Raw genomic sequence first — 15,656 nt, 5'->3', positions numbered from 1 at the left:
TCTCTCTCTCTCTCTCTCTCTCTCTCTCTCTCTCTCTCTCCCCCCCCCTCTCTCCCTCTCTCCCCCCCTCCCCCATTCATGCTCTGTCTCTCTGTCTCTGTCAAAAGTTAATAAACATTAAAAAAAAAAAAAGGTATGTCTGGGTGGAACCCTTTCATCTTACTCCAGGAAGGGATAATTCTGTCCCCTTGATGATATTCTCCACATTTTGTCTCATTCCTTGATATCCTAAGGCTTTGTGCAAGAACTATCATACAACTTGGACTTTAGAGTTTACTCGCAGTTCTGGACTACCGTGGAGATTATCAGGCTTCCCAAGGGACAGTGTTCAACCTTCCATTGAGCATCTATACTTTGCTTAATATGGGGTGTGATGATTTCTTGGAATCCTGTTTCTGGCCCATGTAGATTTTTCTTACATGTGTTCTCTGCCTTTATTGCACTGTCCCAAGTAATAGAGGTGGACTGAAGTCTGTCAGGCACCTGGCCCTCCTGGGAATGGGCCCAAGGCCCAGTGTCAATTCCACAGATATATATCGAGCTCTGTTTATGTGCTGAACATTGAGACAAAAAGATGAGTTTCTAGTCTAATTGGAGAGGCACACACTTAAAAATCTAGTTATAAAAAAAATTTTTTTAAGCAATCTCCACCCCCGACATGGGACTCAAACTCATGACACCAAAATCAAGAGACATGCTCTACCGCCTGAGCCAGCCTCTAGTTTTAATTTTATTTAGTTTTAATTTTAATGCTTAATGAGGACTAAATAGAAGTACCAGTAATTTAATACTTGATGGGGATTGGGGATGAGGGAAATCATTTAGAGCAAAACTGTCGAGTAGAACTTCATAGTGATTGAAATGTGCTATAATCTGTGTTATCCGGTAGTAGCCACTGGTCATACTTGAATGTGGCTGGTAAGACTGAAAAGGTGAATTTTTAGTTTATTTTGATTTTAAGTTGACAAATAGCCATGCATGGCTGGTGTATTGGGCAGCACAGATCTAGATGATCTGATAATTTCCTATAGGATTGTAAGAGTGGGGCTCTTGACCACGGTGTGATCATTTTAATTCTAAATACTTCCCGCGGAAATAATTTGAGTCTTTCAGGCTTTTTTCACTTAGGAACAATTTTGTGCCACTCTGTTGTCCTTGGGACACCAATCAGGCCCTGCCTTAAAAGGACTTAAAAGGCCTTTTGTAGCCAGGTAGTCAATCAAAATATCAGTTAATTTTAGTTACATTCTATATTCCATGAATAAAATGTTTGGAGAAGCCCCAGGTACTCTGGGGGCAGGAACCTTTGGAGTGAGATATAAGATTGTTCTCTCAGGACATTATCTTCCAAATGTAGATAAGGATAGGCGGGAACACCTTGCCTAGCTGAGGCTGACAAAGACAGTCTGCCTTTGCTACTGTGTATCTTTGTACCCTGCCAGTCTTTACCAGGCGTAACTGCCGAGTTAAGCAAGAGGTTGGAGGAACTGGATTGCCCCAGCTTAGTCTGAAGTATTAGAAGGGCATTTGCCTTTGGAGTGCTTCTTCTGGCTCTTCCCTCCAGAGTTTTTATTGTTCTGATCAGATTTAATACTAGAATCTTTCCTCTCATTTCTCTTCTGTTTCTCAGACAACCTCATCTGCCTTGAAAGGTGCCATCCAGTTAGGCATTACTCACACTGTGGGAAGCCTGAGTACCAAACCAGAGCGTGATGTCCTCATGCAAGACTTCTATGTGGTGGAGAGTATCTTCTTTCCCAGGTACAGAGGTTAATGTTCATGGGAATTTCCTGGGAAGTGTGGCTTTTTCATATCAACCCGAGGGCAGTTTTAAGGGGTCAGATCTAACATAGGCATGTGCCCACTGTCCAGTCCTTAACTTGATCTTAGTTGGGGTGATGTGGGACTGGAGAATTTGGAGAGCAGATGCTGTTTTTTGAATACTTCCATGAGCCTCTGGCCTGTGGAGTGAGCCGTAAAAGCAATTTAGTGCACTAGGTAAGAGGCAGTGTGATTCTCTATGCCCGTGTCTTAATCCCCATATTGTGCCAATGTCCCGTTAAGTAACCAACTCTTTTAATACCTCTGGTTCTCTCAGAAGGGATGTACTGACCTGCCTCTGGGTGACTGAGTGTCTGTCCAGGGTAGACTCCTTGGTTGACAGGGACTGGTAAATTACAAGTTCTTCTGTTTAACCCTACAGTGAAGGGAGCAACTTGACTCCTGCTCATCACTACAATGACTTTCGCTTCAAAACCTATGCACCTGTTGCCTTCCGTTACTTTCGGGAGTTATTTGGTATCCGGCCTGATGATTACTTGGTAAGCTTCTGGATCTCAGGACCCTATGACTCCAGTACCAGAGGGATCCTCCCAAAGGAAAACCCTCTCTCCACAGTCTTGCTTTTCTAGTCTTTCTTTAGAATAGCATCTGTACTTGATTTCTGTACTTTAGGATTGCATCTGTACTTAATTTCTGGTTGGACAAGCCCTGGTATTTCTGAACCTCTTGCTCTCTTCTTTCTGGGCCCTAGTACTCCCTCTGCAGTGAGCCACTGATTGAACTCTGCAGCTCTGGGGCCAGTGGTTCCCTCTTCTATGTGTCCAGTGACGATGAATTCATCATTAAAACGGTCCAGCATAAAGAGGCGGAGTTTCTGCAGAAGCTGCTTCCAGGATACTACATGGTGAGAAAAGAAGAGCACTTGGCCACCTGTGCTGCCCACTCCACTCTTGGGCAAGGTGGGGGTTGGGGGGCGGGATGGTTCTTGTCAGCAGGGCAACACGATGTCAGCACTTCTGTCTTAAAGACGTAATTCATTTTGGGGCTTTTGGGCCCATCTCTCTTGCCTCTCTGGGGCCAAAAGGGTTTTATGTGTCATATTTTAAATATTATTTGGCTTAGACCGTCCTACCCAAAGGTGATATTCAGTGATAATTTTATTTTCTGTTCTTAGTCTACCTCCTACACCAGGAGAATGAGGTTGGTTACTTCCCTTGATAGTACTCTATTCCATCTTACTCTGATTGACTGCCCTTGGAGCTTCTGGAGAAGTTAGTTTTGCTTCACATCACACCCACAAGAATATGCTATACCAAGGGCTTAGAGTTAAGACTTTTTCAATACGATCTTCTCTTGAACCTCTCTGAAAGAATGTATCCATCATACATTGAGTATGCTGACTGATTACTGGATTGGGGGGTCTGTGGCTCAGCTTGATGATAATCGGATCACTGAGATAGATGTGTTTGAAAATTGTAAGCAAATATGGTGTGGCCTTATGGGCAGACAGATTGGACCTGAACCCCATGTAGCAGACAAAGAAAGATGGGTGGCTACTTTTTCCCCTTGAGTTTCACTGAAAATCAGCTGACTTGTTGTCTTACTTCTTTTTACTTTCATGCCCACAGAACCTCAACCAGAACCCTCGCACTTTGCTGCCTAAATTCTATGGACTGTACTGTGTGCAGGCAGGTGGTAAGAACATTCGAATTGTGGTGATGAACAATCTCTTACCACGGTCAGTCAAGATGCACATCAAATATGACCTCAAGGGCTCAACCTACAAACGGCGGGCTTCCCAAAAAGAGCGAGAGAAGCCTCTACCCACCTTTAAAGACCTGGACTTCTTACAAGACATTCCAGATGGTCTTTTTTTGGATGCTGATATGTACAATGCTCTATGTAAGACCTTACAGCGTGACTGTTTGGTGAGTTTGTCATATTTCCTTCACTCTCAGATACCAAAAATTTCAGTCACTTAAACAGGTTATTATTCTCCCATCAAATCTGTAGGAGATGGGACTCAGTTCCTTAGCTCTATATGTCCCAGACTTCATTTAAAATAACTTTTACAGGGGAGCCTGGGTGGCTCAGTCAGTTAAGCATCCGACTTTGGCTCAGGTCATGATCTCACAGTTCGAGAGTTCAAGCCCCGCAGCGGGCTCTGTGCTGACAGCTCAGAGCTTGGAACCTGCTTTGGATTCTGTGTCTCCCTCTGTGCCTGCCCCTCCCCCGCTCACACTCTGTCTCTGTTTCTCTCTCAAAAATAAACATTAAAAAATTTTTTTTTATATAAATGTATTAATTACAGGGTACCTGGGTGGTTCAGTCAGTTAGGTGACTGACTTTTGATTTCAGCTCAGGTCATGATCTCATGTTTCACGAGTTCAAGCCCTGCATCGAGCTTTGTGCTGACAGCTCAGAGCTTGGAATCTGTTCCAGATTCTGTATCTCTCTCTCTCTTTCTGCCCCTCCCCCGCCCTCTCTCTCTCAAAGATAAACATTAAAAAACATTTAAAAAATTAGTTAAAAAATTGAAATAAAATAAAATAACTTTTACATTAGTCATTGCTGAGCCTTTACATTTTTACATTCTGTTTATCTTCCCCACACCTGGCTTCATTTTCTTCTCTACCTCTCCTAGGCCTCATAATCCTGTATTCTTCTTATTTGCATATCAGCACCATCATTCCTCAGATCTTGGTCCTGCCTACCAAATCCACATTTATATCTTGGAAGCTGTGTGCTGCTGAAGGAAATCACACACCTGTGTCTCCTGGCATCTCTATAGGTTGATGCTGTCCAGCCTCAATATTGTCCACCAGTCCACTTCCTATTCCTTTCAGCACAGATGTCACATGATTGGGACTGTCTCCAAACCATTTTCTAACTTTTATCCCCCAGCCTTGTTTCTCAACAGACTACCTCGCTCTTCTGTTCCATACCATCCCTTTGTCCTGACCCCATCTCCAATTTATAAACATGTCTGCACTCACCCATCCTTAATCTCCTTTCTGCCCAACTTGGTGTCTTAGTCCAGGTCAGTCCCTTTTGCAGGACTATTTCCTTAGGGTCCTGCTTCACAACTTCCTTCCTTTCCCTCCCCTGGCTTCCGCCTCTACCAACTGTTTTCTTTCTATGTACAAACTTTTATCTCTTTTATCTTAAGGTTAGGAGGGTCCTTTTTCAGTGTCTCTATCTAATGATGTTTCTATTTTTTCCTTTTCATTTATCTTCACCTATTCTTGCCTCAACCCACTGTCCTGGCTTTTGCTCTCTCTTCAAATGAACTGTTCTCCCCAGTGACGACCTGGGATGCCAAATAGAGACAACTACTTTTTTTTTTAATGTTTATTTTGAGAGACCATCCCAAGCAGGCTCCCCGCTGTCCATGCAGAGCCCAAAGCAGGACTTGAGCTCCTGAACTCTGAGATCATAACCTGAGCTGACATCAAGAGTCAGGTACTGGGGCGCCTGGCTCAAGTCAGTTAAGTGTCTGACTTCAGCTCAGGTCATGATCTCACGGTCTGTGAGTTCAAGCCCCGCATTGGGCTCTGTGCTGATAGCTCAGAGCCTGGAGCCTGCTTCGGATTCTGTGTGTCCCTCTCTCTCTGCCCCTCCCGTGCTCATGCTCTGTCTCTCTCTGTCTCAAAAATAAAAAAAACATTAAAAAAAATTTAAAAATGTAAGCTTTAAAAAAAAAAAAGTCAGGTGCTTAACCGACTGAGCCACCCAAGTGCCCTGAGACTACTTCAGAGTCTTTCCTTGAATTTTCTGCAGCTTGACAGTTGACTATTTCCACTTTCTTAATGCACATTTTTTTTTTTTGTTTTTTGTGACACTTTTTCCTACTGATTTTTTTTTTCCTCAGCTGTTACTGTAGGATCTTTCTCTACTCCATAACATTGTCCATCCTCGTTCTTTGCTTACTCTGCATCTATTTACAGGGCAATGCCTATGTTAGTTTGAGTCCTTTGGTTGAAAGGACTAGATACAATGGAGCAGAGAGTTGGTTTCAAACTTAAATAAGAATCACTCCTGGGATGCCTGGGTGGGTCAGTTGGTTAAGCATCCACCTCTTGATTTCAGCTCAGGTCATGATCTCAGGTTGTGAGATCCAGCCCTGTGTTGGGCTCCACTCTGGGTGTGGAACCTGCTTGAAGTTCTCTGTCTCTCTGTCTCTCTTACTCACTCACTCTCTCTCTCACTCACTCACTTTGCCCACCCCCCTCTTTCTCCAAACATGACAACAACAAAAAAAGAATCACTCCTATGCTCTCTTCATCGCTTCCTCCACCAACCTACCAAAACACCCTTGGTTGAGCTGCATCACCAAAGTGGGCCACTGGAACTGGTGGGAGTACACCCTTTCACATGCTGTTCTGGAATGGAAGGAGGGTTGAGAACTGTGGGATACAATTCAAGCTCCTTGTTTTTTATTTAAAAAAATTTTTTTTTAATGTTTATTCATTTTTGAGAGACAGCAAGCATGAATAGGGGAGAGGTAGAGAGAAGCACCAAAGCAGGCACCAGACTCTGAGCTGTCAGCACAGAACCTGACATGGGGCCTAAACCCACAAGCTGTAAGATAATGACCTGAGCCGAAGTTGGACCCTTAACTGACTGAGCCACCCAGGCACCCCACAATCGAGGCTCCTTAATATGACACATCAGGCCTGTTACTGCTTTGCCCCTATCAACCTCTGTAATCTGCCACACCATTTTTTTTTGCATTTTCTGTTTTAGTAGTACCAAATTACATCTCACAGGATGTAACATGCTGTTTGTTTCATGTCTCCAGGCCTTTATTTGGACTTATTTTCCAATTTATCCTTCATAAGCTTATTTATGTATCACTTCTTGACTTCTACACTATTTAGTCATGTAAGCAGTTTTGTTGTTGCACATAGTAGACTGTATTGCATTTATTTTTGTAGTTGTTTTCTTTCCTAAATTATAATATCCTTGAGGACAGAACCCCTCTTAAGTATCTTTGTACCCCAATAAGCAGGCACAGCGCATACAGATATTAGGGCTTCGCTAAATACTGAACTGAATTGAAGCTGGGCATATAAGGTCCTGCAGCAGATCTGTTCTATCACGAAGTGTACTTTACCAGACTTTCCTTGTGGATTCTTTACAATTCAAGTATGTATTCCTTGTTCCCTTGAGAAAATAATGCTCAATAATAATAATAAAGAGATACAAGGAAGGAACAAAGAGCGTCTTGTGGGCCAGGCAGCGGTCTAATATATGTTTACTCAAATGGAAGAAAGCTGAAGGGATGTAAACGGTGACCAGAGGAGGTTAATATGTTCTTCTTCAGGGACTAGGAGGAGCAAAGGATAAGCCTATGTAGTTAACCCTGGAGGTTTACTGTCAAGGGGCACCTTGGTGGCTCAGTTGGTTAAGCATCTGACTCTTGGTTTCTGCTCAGGTCATTTATCTCACGGTTTGTGAGTTCCAGCCTTGTGTCGGCACAGAGCCTGCTTGAGATTCTCTTTCTTCCTCTCTTTGCTCCCTCACCCCCCCACCAATAAACATTAAAAAAAAAAGGATAATTGAAGGACACCTGGGTGGCTTGGTCGGTTGAGAGTCTGAGTCTTGATTTTGGCTCAGGTCATTATCTCATGGTTCATGGGATCAAGCCCCACACCCCACATCGGGTTCCATGCTGATGATGTGGAGTCTCCTTGGATTCTCTCACTTCTCTCTCCGTCCCTCTCTCTCTCTCTCTCAAATAAATAAACATCGGGGTGCCTGGGTGGCTCAGTCAGTTAAGTGTCGGGCTTCAGCTCAGGTCATGATCTCAGTTCGTGGGTTTGAGCCCCACATCAGGCTCTGTGCTGACAACTCTGAGCCTGGAGCCTGCTTCAAATTCTATCTGTCTCTGTCTCTGTCTCTCTGCCCCTCCCCTGCTCACACTCTGTCTCTCCCCAAAATAAATAAATTAAAAAAAATTAAATATTTAAAAAATATATCTTTAAAAAACAAAAAAAGAATTGAATCAGGAAAGCTGTGAGGTCCTGAAAAAGAGTTCTCTTACCTCCCGAGGCTCAGATCATGGTTTTTGTTTTTGTTTTCTTTCCACTTAGGTGCTGCAGAGCTTCAAGATAATGGACTATAGCCTCTTGATGTCAATCCATAACATAGATCATGCCCAACGAGAGCCCTTAGGCAATGAAACACAGTATTCAGTTGATACTCGCAGACCAGCCCCCCAAAAGGCTCTCTATTCCACAGCTATGGAATCTATCCAGGGCGAGGCTCGGCGAGGTGGCACCATGGAGACTGATGACCAGTGAGTGGGCTCAGGGACACCAGAAAGGAGAGCATAGACTCACTGTAGGTTTTTCTTGAGGAGGGGACCCAGCTTCTGGAATAAGAGTAGCCCTGATTCAGGAGTTAAGTTGACAGTATTAGTATTTATAGAACTATAGAACGAACTTTCTTAAGAATATAAAAAGAAAGGAAGAGGTCTCAAATTGGGGATTTATAGCACATCTGAGAAAGAGAGCTATTCAAAATTAAAAGACTTTTTGAAAAGAATTTACTCAGGGTCTTAGACATGTCTGCCTATTATATTGAAACTTCACCAAAAGCAATTTGTTATAGGCAGCTTTATGGAAGATGTCCTTCTTACCATGGTGGATCTATCAGGGAAGCATATTTACCGTGAAGTATAAATGTCTTGTAGGTAGTTTCAGTTTTAAGTCACGGTAAAGGATACCACGACTCTCAAGAAGAGTGTCCTAGTGGGCGTGAAGTAAAATATGAAAGTACTGAGGAAGTTCAGTTATTGGAACGTTTCCAACATGGCTGAGTAGAGGTGATTTTAGATTCTCTTTGGTGGAATTAGGGTCGGAGGGGGAAGGTGAGTGAAACTTGGAGGCAAAGAGGTTGTAATACGTACTCCAGAGTGGTTCTTGGGGATGGAGGAAGGTTCTCTTCCCCAGTTTATGGGAGATGGGACGGTTATGTTTAGGTCTCAGTTCCCTGTCCTGATCTGACTCGAGGTTAAGAGAAGCCCCGTGTGCCAGGCCAAAGATTTTCTTACTCTTTTCTTCTTGTCTTCCGGAACAGTATGGGTGGCATCCCGGCCCGCAATAGTAAAGGGGAAAGGCTGCTGCTTTATATTGGGATCATTGACATTCTTCAGTCTTACAGGTGAGGAGTGCACAGATCCCAAATGAGGGGGCAGAGTGGTTGCAGATAACCACTCACATTTCTCCTTCAGGTGGGTTTGTCACTAAATTCTTCCTGAAATAAGAACAGTGAGTTGCAACCCTGCTGCTTACCTCATTAGGTTTTAAATGGTGGTTTGGTTCATTGATTTTGCCTGTCTCCCTGGCTTCATTACCCTGCCACTTCCCCAAACATAACACACACCTCTGTGGAGAGCTGAGTCAGTCCTCAGAAGCACCAGGGTAGAATACACCATCTGTCTGGCTCTTTGTGAGAAACCTGTGAGATGAGTCACACTTCACATTGGGATACAGCTGGAAACACCATTCCCCTTTCCTCAGAGGAAAAACAAGAGGATCACTGTGTTCTGTGCAGAGTGTTAGCCTGTGGAACGGAGGTAGTGAGGTGGTAGTGAGGGGAGAGCTGGGAATGCTGGATCCCAGGTTTCAGCTACTACTGAGGATTGGACAATACTTGGTTTACCGTTTCAGCGTCTTATCATCCAGTTTTAATTCCTCTCTTCCCCCTAGTAGCATACCCATCTATTCCTTCAGTTCTCCTTTTGTAATAAATGCTCTTGTCTCTGACTTACCAGGGACATAATTACTGCTCTCTTTCTATGGGGAGCTAAGTGACTTCCCTGGAAACAGCTTTGATCTCCATGTTGAACAAGCATGACTGTGTCTGTTCTTTGGAAAGCTAGTTTTATAGAGGGAGTGCTTTCCCAGCTTCTTCAACTCTAAAAGAGAAAACTGTGTCATTCACTTAAAAATGTGGGGCTGTGTGATAAACATTTTTCTCGGCAGGTTTGTTAAGAAGTTGGAGCACTCTTGGAAAGCTCTGGTACATGATGGGGTGAGTAGCAGTTTGCTATAGGCTCTCCTGCCTCCTTCAGTTCTGATTTGCCCCCTCCATTTGTTCTTATTTCGTTTGTGGGTTCTGCCCTTCTGCTTGGGTCCCAGCCTAGGGGAAAGCAGCCCTAGGACTAAATAGAGGCCCTCTTGCTGGGCCTCCCCATCTCTAACTCTGCAGCCCTCTCTTCTGCTCTGCAGGACACCGTATCGGTGCATCGGCCAGGCTTCTATGCTGAACGGTTCCAACGCTTCATGTGCAACACAGTGTTCAAGAAGATACCCTGTAAGTGGCTTCTACCAGATGACCCCCCAGTGCCTCCCTTACTCCAGGAGATGGGGGGGCAAGACACCTCTGTCAGGGAACTGCCAAAGCCTCTTCTGCTCTACCCACATCCCGTGAGAACTGCTGCCCGTCTTTATGTCAGTCACTCTGTCTGTCCCCGTGGTTTCCGAGTTGCTGCTTTCCCCATGGCTGTCCCTCCGTGTGTCATTGAGGTGAGGGGCATTTCTGGGAAGTGGGATTGGTGGGGAAAAAGTGTCGTTGTGGGAGTAGGATCCACGCCACAGGCTGAGATAGAGCCAGACTTACAGAGATAGACAAGGATATCACAGGTGTTCTATTTTCTGTTCGTATCCCCAGTGCCAAGGAATTCTCAGAGTGGGATCATAGGGTTAGAGAAGCATTTACTGATTTCTGCTTAGCAGTCCTTCTCACTCTCTTCCCTCAACTTTTGTGACTGGAAAGTGCCAGTATTCTTCTTCCCAAACCTTCCATGCTGTTGACCCTGGCACATTTCCAACTCCTCCTTCCCATCTCCTCATCTTAGGCCTCAGTCGTCCCTCAGTGCGGCAGAGAGGACTTAGGCATGCCAGACAGTCTTAAAGAAACATGGAAAAATCTTTTCAAAGTCTTTTCAAAGTGATATATAAACAAGTGTAAAGTATCACGGTGCTGTGTGCGTAAGTGCTACGAGGATGCAGAGTGAAAGGGTCATCTTCATCAGCTTGACCTGGAGGACGTTACTAAAGAACAAGGGGATGACGGAGCGGAGGACATCTCATCGGGTGGAAGCAAAGCCATCGAGGTTGCGTGTAGCAGGGGAAAGATGTGTGTGTGTGTGTGTGTGTGTGTGTGTGTGTGTGTGTGTGTGTGTCTGTCTCCTTTCGTCTAGGTTCTCTGCTTTCCAAAGTGAGGTGACCCAAGATGCACACCCTGTCCTCTGAAGAGTAGTTAATAGAGCTTGTCTTTGTTGACATTAGTCCTTCTGCCCGCTTTGCAGAGCACCTTTGGGTTTGTGTTGGGGGTGCTGGCGATTTGTATCTGTGTCTTGGTGATGGTTTCTTAGGTGGGTGCTAAGTAGGCTTTCTCTTTCCCTTTTGAAGTGAAGCCCTCTCCTTCCAAAAAGTTTCGGTCTGGCTCATCTTTCTCTCGGCGAGCAGGCCCCAGCGGCAACTCCTGCATTACTTACCAGACATCGGTCTCTGGGGAGCACAAGGCACAAGTGACAACAAAGGCGGAAGTGGAGCCAGGTCAGCGCCAGGGCTGGGGCTCCCATGTGCGTGGGCACTCCCTCCCTTCCTTCGGAGCCCTATCTTATCTGCCTAGGACCTCTACTCTCCATTCCTGTCCAGGAAAAGCCAAGTTGCTTCATTTTTTTCCCCCCCCATATTTTCCCCACCCCATTTTGTCTTCTTTTTTATTTATTGATTTTCTTCCCTTTTCTTTTTTCCAGGCGTCCACTTCGGTCGTCCTGATGTTTTACCTCAGACTCCACCTTTGGAGAAAATCAGTGAGGTCACGACTATTCCTGACCCCTATTTCTCACCTGTAGTTGGAGAGACTTTACAAATGCAAACTACAAGGTTGGTTCCTTGGCCCCTTTCTCCATATAATCTTTTCATGTCTCTCTTCAGGTCCTTAGGAACCTCCATAAGTTGTTTCTTCAAGAGATCATTGTCATTTGCTCCTCACTAGATTTTTGCAGGTTTACTTTCTTTTAGCTGATCTTTAGTGATTTGGAAAAGTGTCAATATCTCTCCATCTTTAGGGGGGTGTGCAAGACTTTTTTGATATTCAGTCAAAACACGCCCCAACCAACCCTTTATCTCCTGTTGAGTTAGATGAGAATTCTCTGCTTATTTTGTAAGCCTGGGAAGATTCCTGGGCAGTGAAGAAAATGAACAGTCAATCTTGCAAAAGAATCCAGTATGAAGATTGTGATTTAATTTTGTAACATGGTGTGTTGATTATCTATTCCATCATAAAACATTAACCTAAAACTTGTGGCTTAAAATAACAAGCATATATCCTAGTTTCTGTGGGTCAGAATCTGGGTCTTTCATGAAGTGTTGGCCAGGATTACTGTCTTGTCTGGAAGGTTTGACTGAGAGGCTTCACTTCTAAGCTCATTTATGTGCTTATTGGCAGCATTCAGTTCCTTGTGGGTTACTGGACAGAGGGCATTAGTTCCTCACCAGCTGTTGGCTGGGGACCTCCCTGTTCTTTGCCACGTGAGCCTCTCTGTTAGGACAACTCAGCACATAGCAGCTGGCTTCTCTCAAGAGTGAGTAAATGAGAGTGCATGCACCTTTGCAGAAGCCATAATCTTTTTGTAACCTAACCTCAAGATTGACATCCTGTCACCTGTACCGCATTGTAGTCGCTAAATGTGGCCCACATGCCCAAACTCACAAGGAGAAGGGCTTACACAAAGGTATGAATATCAGGAAGCAGAGATCATGGGGAGCCACCTAACGAGCGACCTGTCACAGTCCATCTTCTGGCCCCCAATAATTCACATCCCTCCATGTGCAGAATGCGTTCATTGGCTCCCATGGTCTCTAAAAGTCCCATCCCCATTATAGCAGCAGCTCAAATTCCAGAATTTTGTCCTCTGAATTAGGTCTTGGTTTGAACGAATTCCCCAGGTGGTGTTCCTCGAGTATAGTTCCTCTCAGTCTTTTGACCTGTGAAAAATAAAGAGGTTTTCTCCCTTCATACCCAGCAGACAGTGGTGAGGCAGTAAGGAGATAACCACTGTACACATTCCTGTACAAAAAGAGGAGCGAAGGAGGCACAGAGGAGTCACTGGTGCATAGCTAAGTCCAAAATCCAGCTATTGTTGGAGTTTCTTTTATCAAGTCTCAAAACATGGGGGTAATTATCCATGGCTCTTGGCTCCACCATTTGGAGTCTTGGTTTTGCTTTCTGGGTCTTACCTTTTCACAAAAGGTAGAATGTGTTTGCAGCTGAGTAGTTTTGTCAGCCTGCTCTCTTGCCAGTGCAATTTTAGGGTCCAGTGGTCTCTTCATTTTGTACTGTTTCTGTCCCTTTCAGTCCAAGCTGGTAGTGTTTCTGTTGTTATAATGCCCTCAAAGATTTTGTGGACCTCCTATGAATCTCATTGGGATTCAGTCCTTCAGACAAAAGCCACACCCACAGATACTGACCATCTTGATATAAGCCCTGTGCTTCTTAGAGATCCTGTTGTTGAGAGGATCTACAAGACATTAATCTTTTTGGATGGCCTTTTGCATGATTGAATAGTACTCTAACCAACAAACTTTGATTTTTCTGAGGTCTCAAAAAAATGTTTTACAGTCATACCATTGGCTTTGTCTTTAGGGCACATTTTCCTGGTAGTGCTCAGGTTATAAAACTTTGCTTGTTCACAAGCCGTTTCTTAACTTCAGCGTGGTTTGCTATCTGGAGGGGCTCAGAATTTTCAAAACCATTAAGTCCTGGCAAGTCCTCCTTTTATTTAATAGTCCTTCCCTTAATCTTTTTCTTCTCTTAAGTTTTATTCTAAGCATTATTAAGAAGGAATTGCATGGCACCTTCAGGACTTTGCTTAGAATTCTCCTTTGCTAGATCACTCAGTTCATTAGGTACATATTCTACTTTTCACATAACTGCATATGATATTGTTGCTAAACTTTGTTCCACTAAATTCCTTCACTTGCCAGTAAGATCTTTCTCACTCTCCTTTCAGCCCACACTGGCCACTCACCCATTCAAGTCTAAAATTCTACAGTATATTCATGGCACTTTTAAACTTTCACTAAAACTCTCTTTAAAGCCCACTTCCCTCTTCCAAAGCTACTTCCACTTTTTAGATTTTTAGTTCAGCAGCACTTCATTTTCAAGTACAAAAAGCTGTATTATTGATTGTGTAATAAATTATCTCCAACTTGGCAGCTAAAAACTACAAACATTTATTATCTCAGATTTTATGTGGCTTAAATACTTCATTGTGACTTAGCTGGGTGCCTTTGGCTCAGAGTCTCTCAGGAGATTACATTCAAGCTGTTTGTAAGGGAAGTAGCCTCATCTGGAGGCTCGTCTGAGGAAGGATCCATTTCCAAGCTCACTTATGTGATTGTTGGCAAGATTCAGTTCCTTGCAGGCTGTTGGCCAGTGGTACTTCCTTAGTTCCTTGTCACATGCTTCTCTCCATGTGGCAGCTGGCTTCTCTCAGAGCAAACAGTGAGAGCATGAGCCAAAGAGGAAGCTAGGTAGGGTATTTGGTAACCTAATCTCAGAATTGATGTTTTCTCATCTGTCCACTAGAAGAGAATCACTAAATCCAGCCTACACTAAAAGAAAATTTTACAATGGCATAAATATCAGGCAGCAGTGATCACTGAGTGCCTGCCACACCTGGGAATTGAGGACAGAAGGGGAGGATATTAGGAAATACTTTGTAGTACTCAAGATGATAAATAGTTAATTAAAATGTCATGCTTCTAAATCTGGTAGTTTCTTAACCTTTTCTTTCTGAATCCTAAATCGATCTTGAAGTGAAATATGGAGAAGCAGTATAAGATCTGACTTGAAAGGAGGGTCCTTTTTCTTTTTTATCTTCTAATACTTCTCTCTGCCTCCATTTTTTTTTTTTTTCTCCTGTTAGTTCAATCCTCTTGGAAAAGCCTGAAGTTGCAGAGTCAGAGTTCACCCATGTGAGTGTCTGGGATGTGGGGGAGGTAAATGCTTTGAAGGGTATAAAGATGATCACTGATGGAGTGGAACAAGGAGTTAATTGGCAAGGTTAGAGGGACTGGGTGCCCCCCTAAATCTTGCCTTTTTAAATTTTGTGGTTTGGGAACCTTGTACTTGCAAGCAGAGACTGAAATAGAAGAAGACTTCTTAACTCTTCTAATCAGGTTGAAATTAACTTGAATTCCATTCCTGGCTCCTCATCTCATACTCCACATCCTTAATTTTACACTCTTTCCCTTTCCAGTGAGCAAAAAAATTCAGAAGACTTAGAACAAGATTCTACCAGCTTGGCGATCCCAAGATGCCAGCCCTTGCCCCAGCAATGCTGAGTTTTCTTCTTCGTGGTCATCACAGAAGAAGCATATTGGAGGCTAGGGGGGGCTGTCTCTTTCCTGAAGAAGATCGTCTTCTCCCTCCCTTTCCTTACAAATGGGCCTTAGTGCCTCGGACAGTTGAGGACAGCAGCGTCCTCCCCACTTCTGAGTTGAGTGGCATGAGTTTTCAACTGGCCAGCCTTGGCTTCCACAAATGAATTGTTTTCAAGCCCCCAATTCTTCCTGCTAGAAGCGGGGTTGCTGCACTTGGTGGTTTTCTTCCTCCTCATCTACCCTTCACCAGGAGCTGGACTCTTATTTCCTCAGGACAGACTGGCTGGCACCTTATCTCCACCTTAGCTCTTTCTCTGGAAGAAGACCCTGGTAACTTTTGTAAAGGTTTTGGGGGAGTAATGGTATTAAACCAACTCCCAACTTCCTTTTTTTTTTTTTTTTTTTTTCCTTAAAAAAAAGGAAAAGAAAGACTAGCGCACAGCACACAATTTCAAGCTAGTTTCAGAT

The 15,656-nt window shown here is 43.9% G+C and overlaps 1 protein-coding gene across 5 annotated transcripts in view; it reads left to right on the top strand.

Annotated features, from left to right (window-relative positions):
• PIP5K1A (phosphatidylinositol-4-phosphate 5-kinase type 1 alpha) overlaps window positions 1-15,656 on the top strand; it is a 38,369-nt gene extending 22,713 nt beyond the window's left edge. For 2 of the 5 annotated variants that reach the window (XM_047847915.1, XM_047847912.1), the window contains exons 4-14: window positions 1,631-1,761; window positions 2,204-2,321; window positions 2,534-2,686; window positions 3,411-3,710; window positions 7,878-8,083; window positions 8,866-8,949; window positions 9,774-9,822; window positions 10,020-10,104; window positions 11,205-11,351; window positions 11,555-11,684; window positions 14,732-15,204. In XM_047847915.1, coding sequence (XP_047703871.1) covers window positions 1,631-1,761; window positions 2,204-2,321; window positions 2,534-2,686; window positions 3,411-3,710; window positions 7,878-8,083; window positions 8,866-8,949; window positions 9,774-9,822; window positions 10,020-10,104; window positions 11,205-11,351; window positions 11,555-11,684; window positions 14,732-14,873 — 1,545 coding nt within the window. In that variant the 3' untranslated portion in view covers window positions 14,874-15,204. Of the gene's footprint in view, window positions 1-1,630; window positions 1,762-2,203; window positions 2,322-2,533; window positions 2,687-3,410; window positions 3,711-7,877; window positions 8,084-8,865; window positions 8,950-9,773; window positions 9,823-10,019; window positions 10,105-11,204; window positions 11,352-11,554; window positions 11,685-14,731 lie in introns of all 5 variants that reach the window. The other 3 variants (XM_047847914.1, XM_047847917.1, XM_047847916.1) reach the window with 3 other exon arrangements.

Source organism: Prionailurus viverrinus, unplaced genomic scaffold (assembly GCF_022837055.1).
Source record: "Prionailurus viverrinus isolate Anna unplaced genomic scaffold, UM_Priviv_1.0 scaffold_50, whole genome shotgun sequence".
Classification (NCBI taxonomy): domain Eukaryota; kingdom Metazoa; phylum Chordata; class Mammalia; order Carnivora; family Felidae; genus Prionailurus; species Prionailurus viverrinus.
The sequence above is the reverse complement of the archived record's forward strand: the minus strand, read 5'-3'. Positions and strand labels throughout refer to the sequence as shown.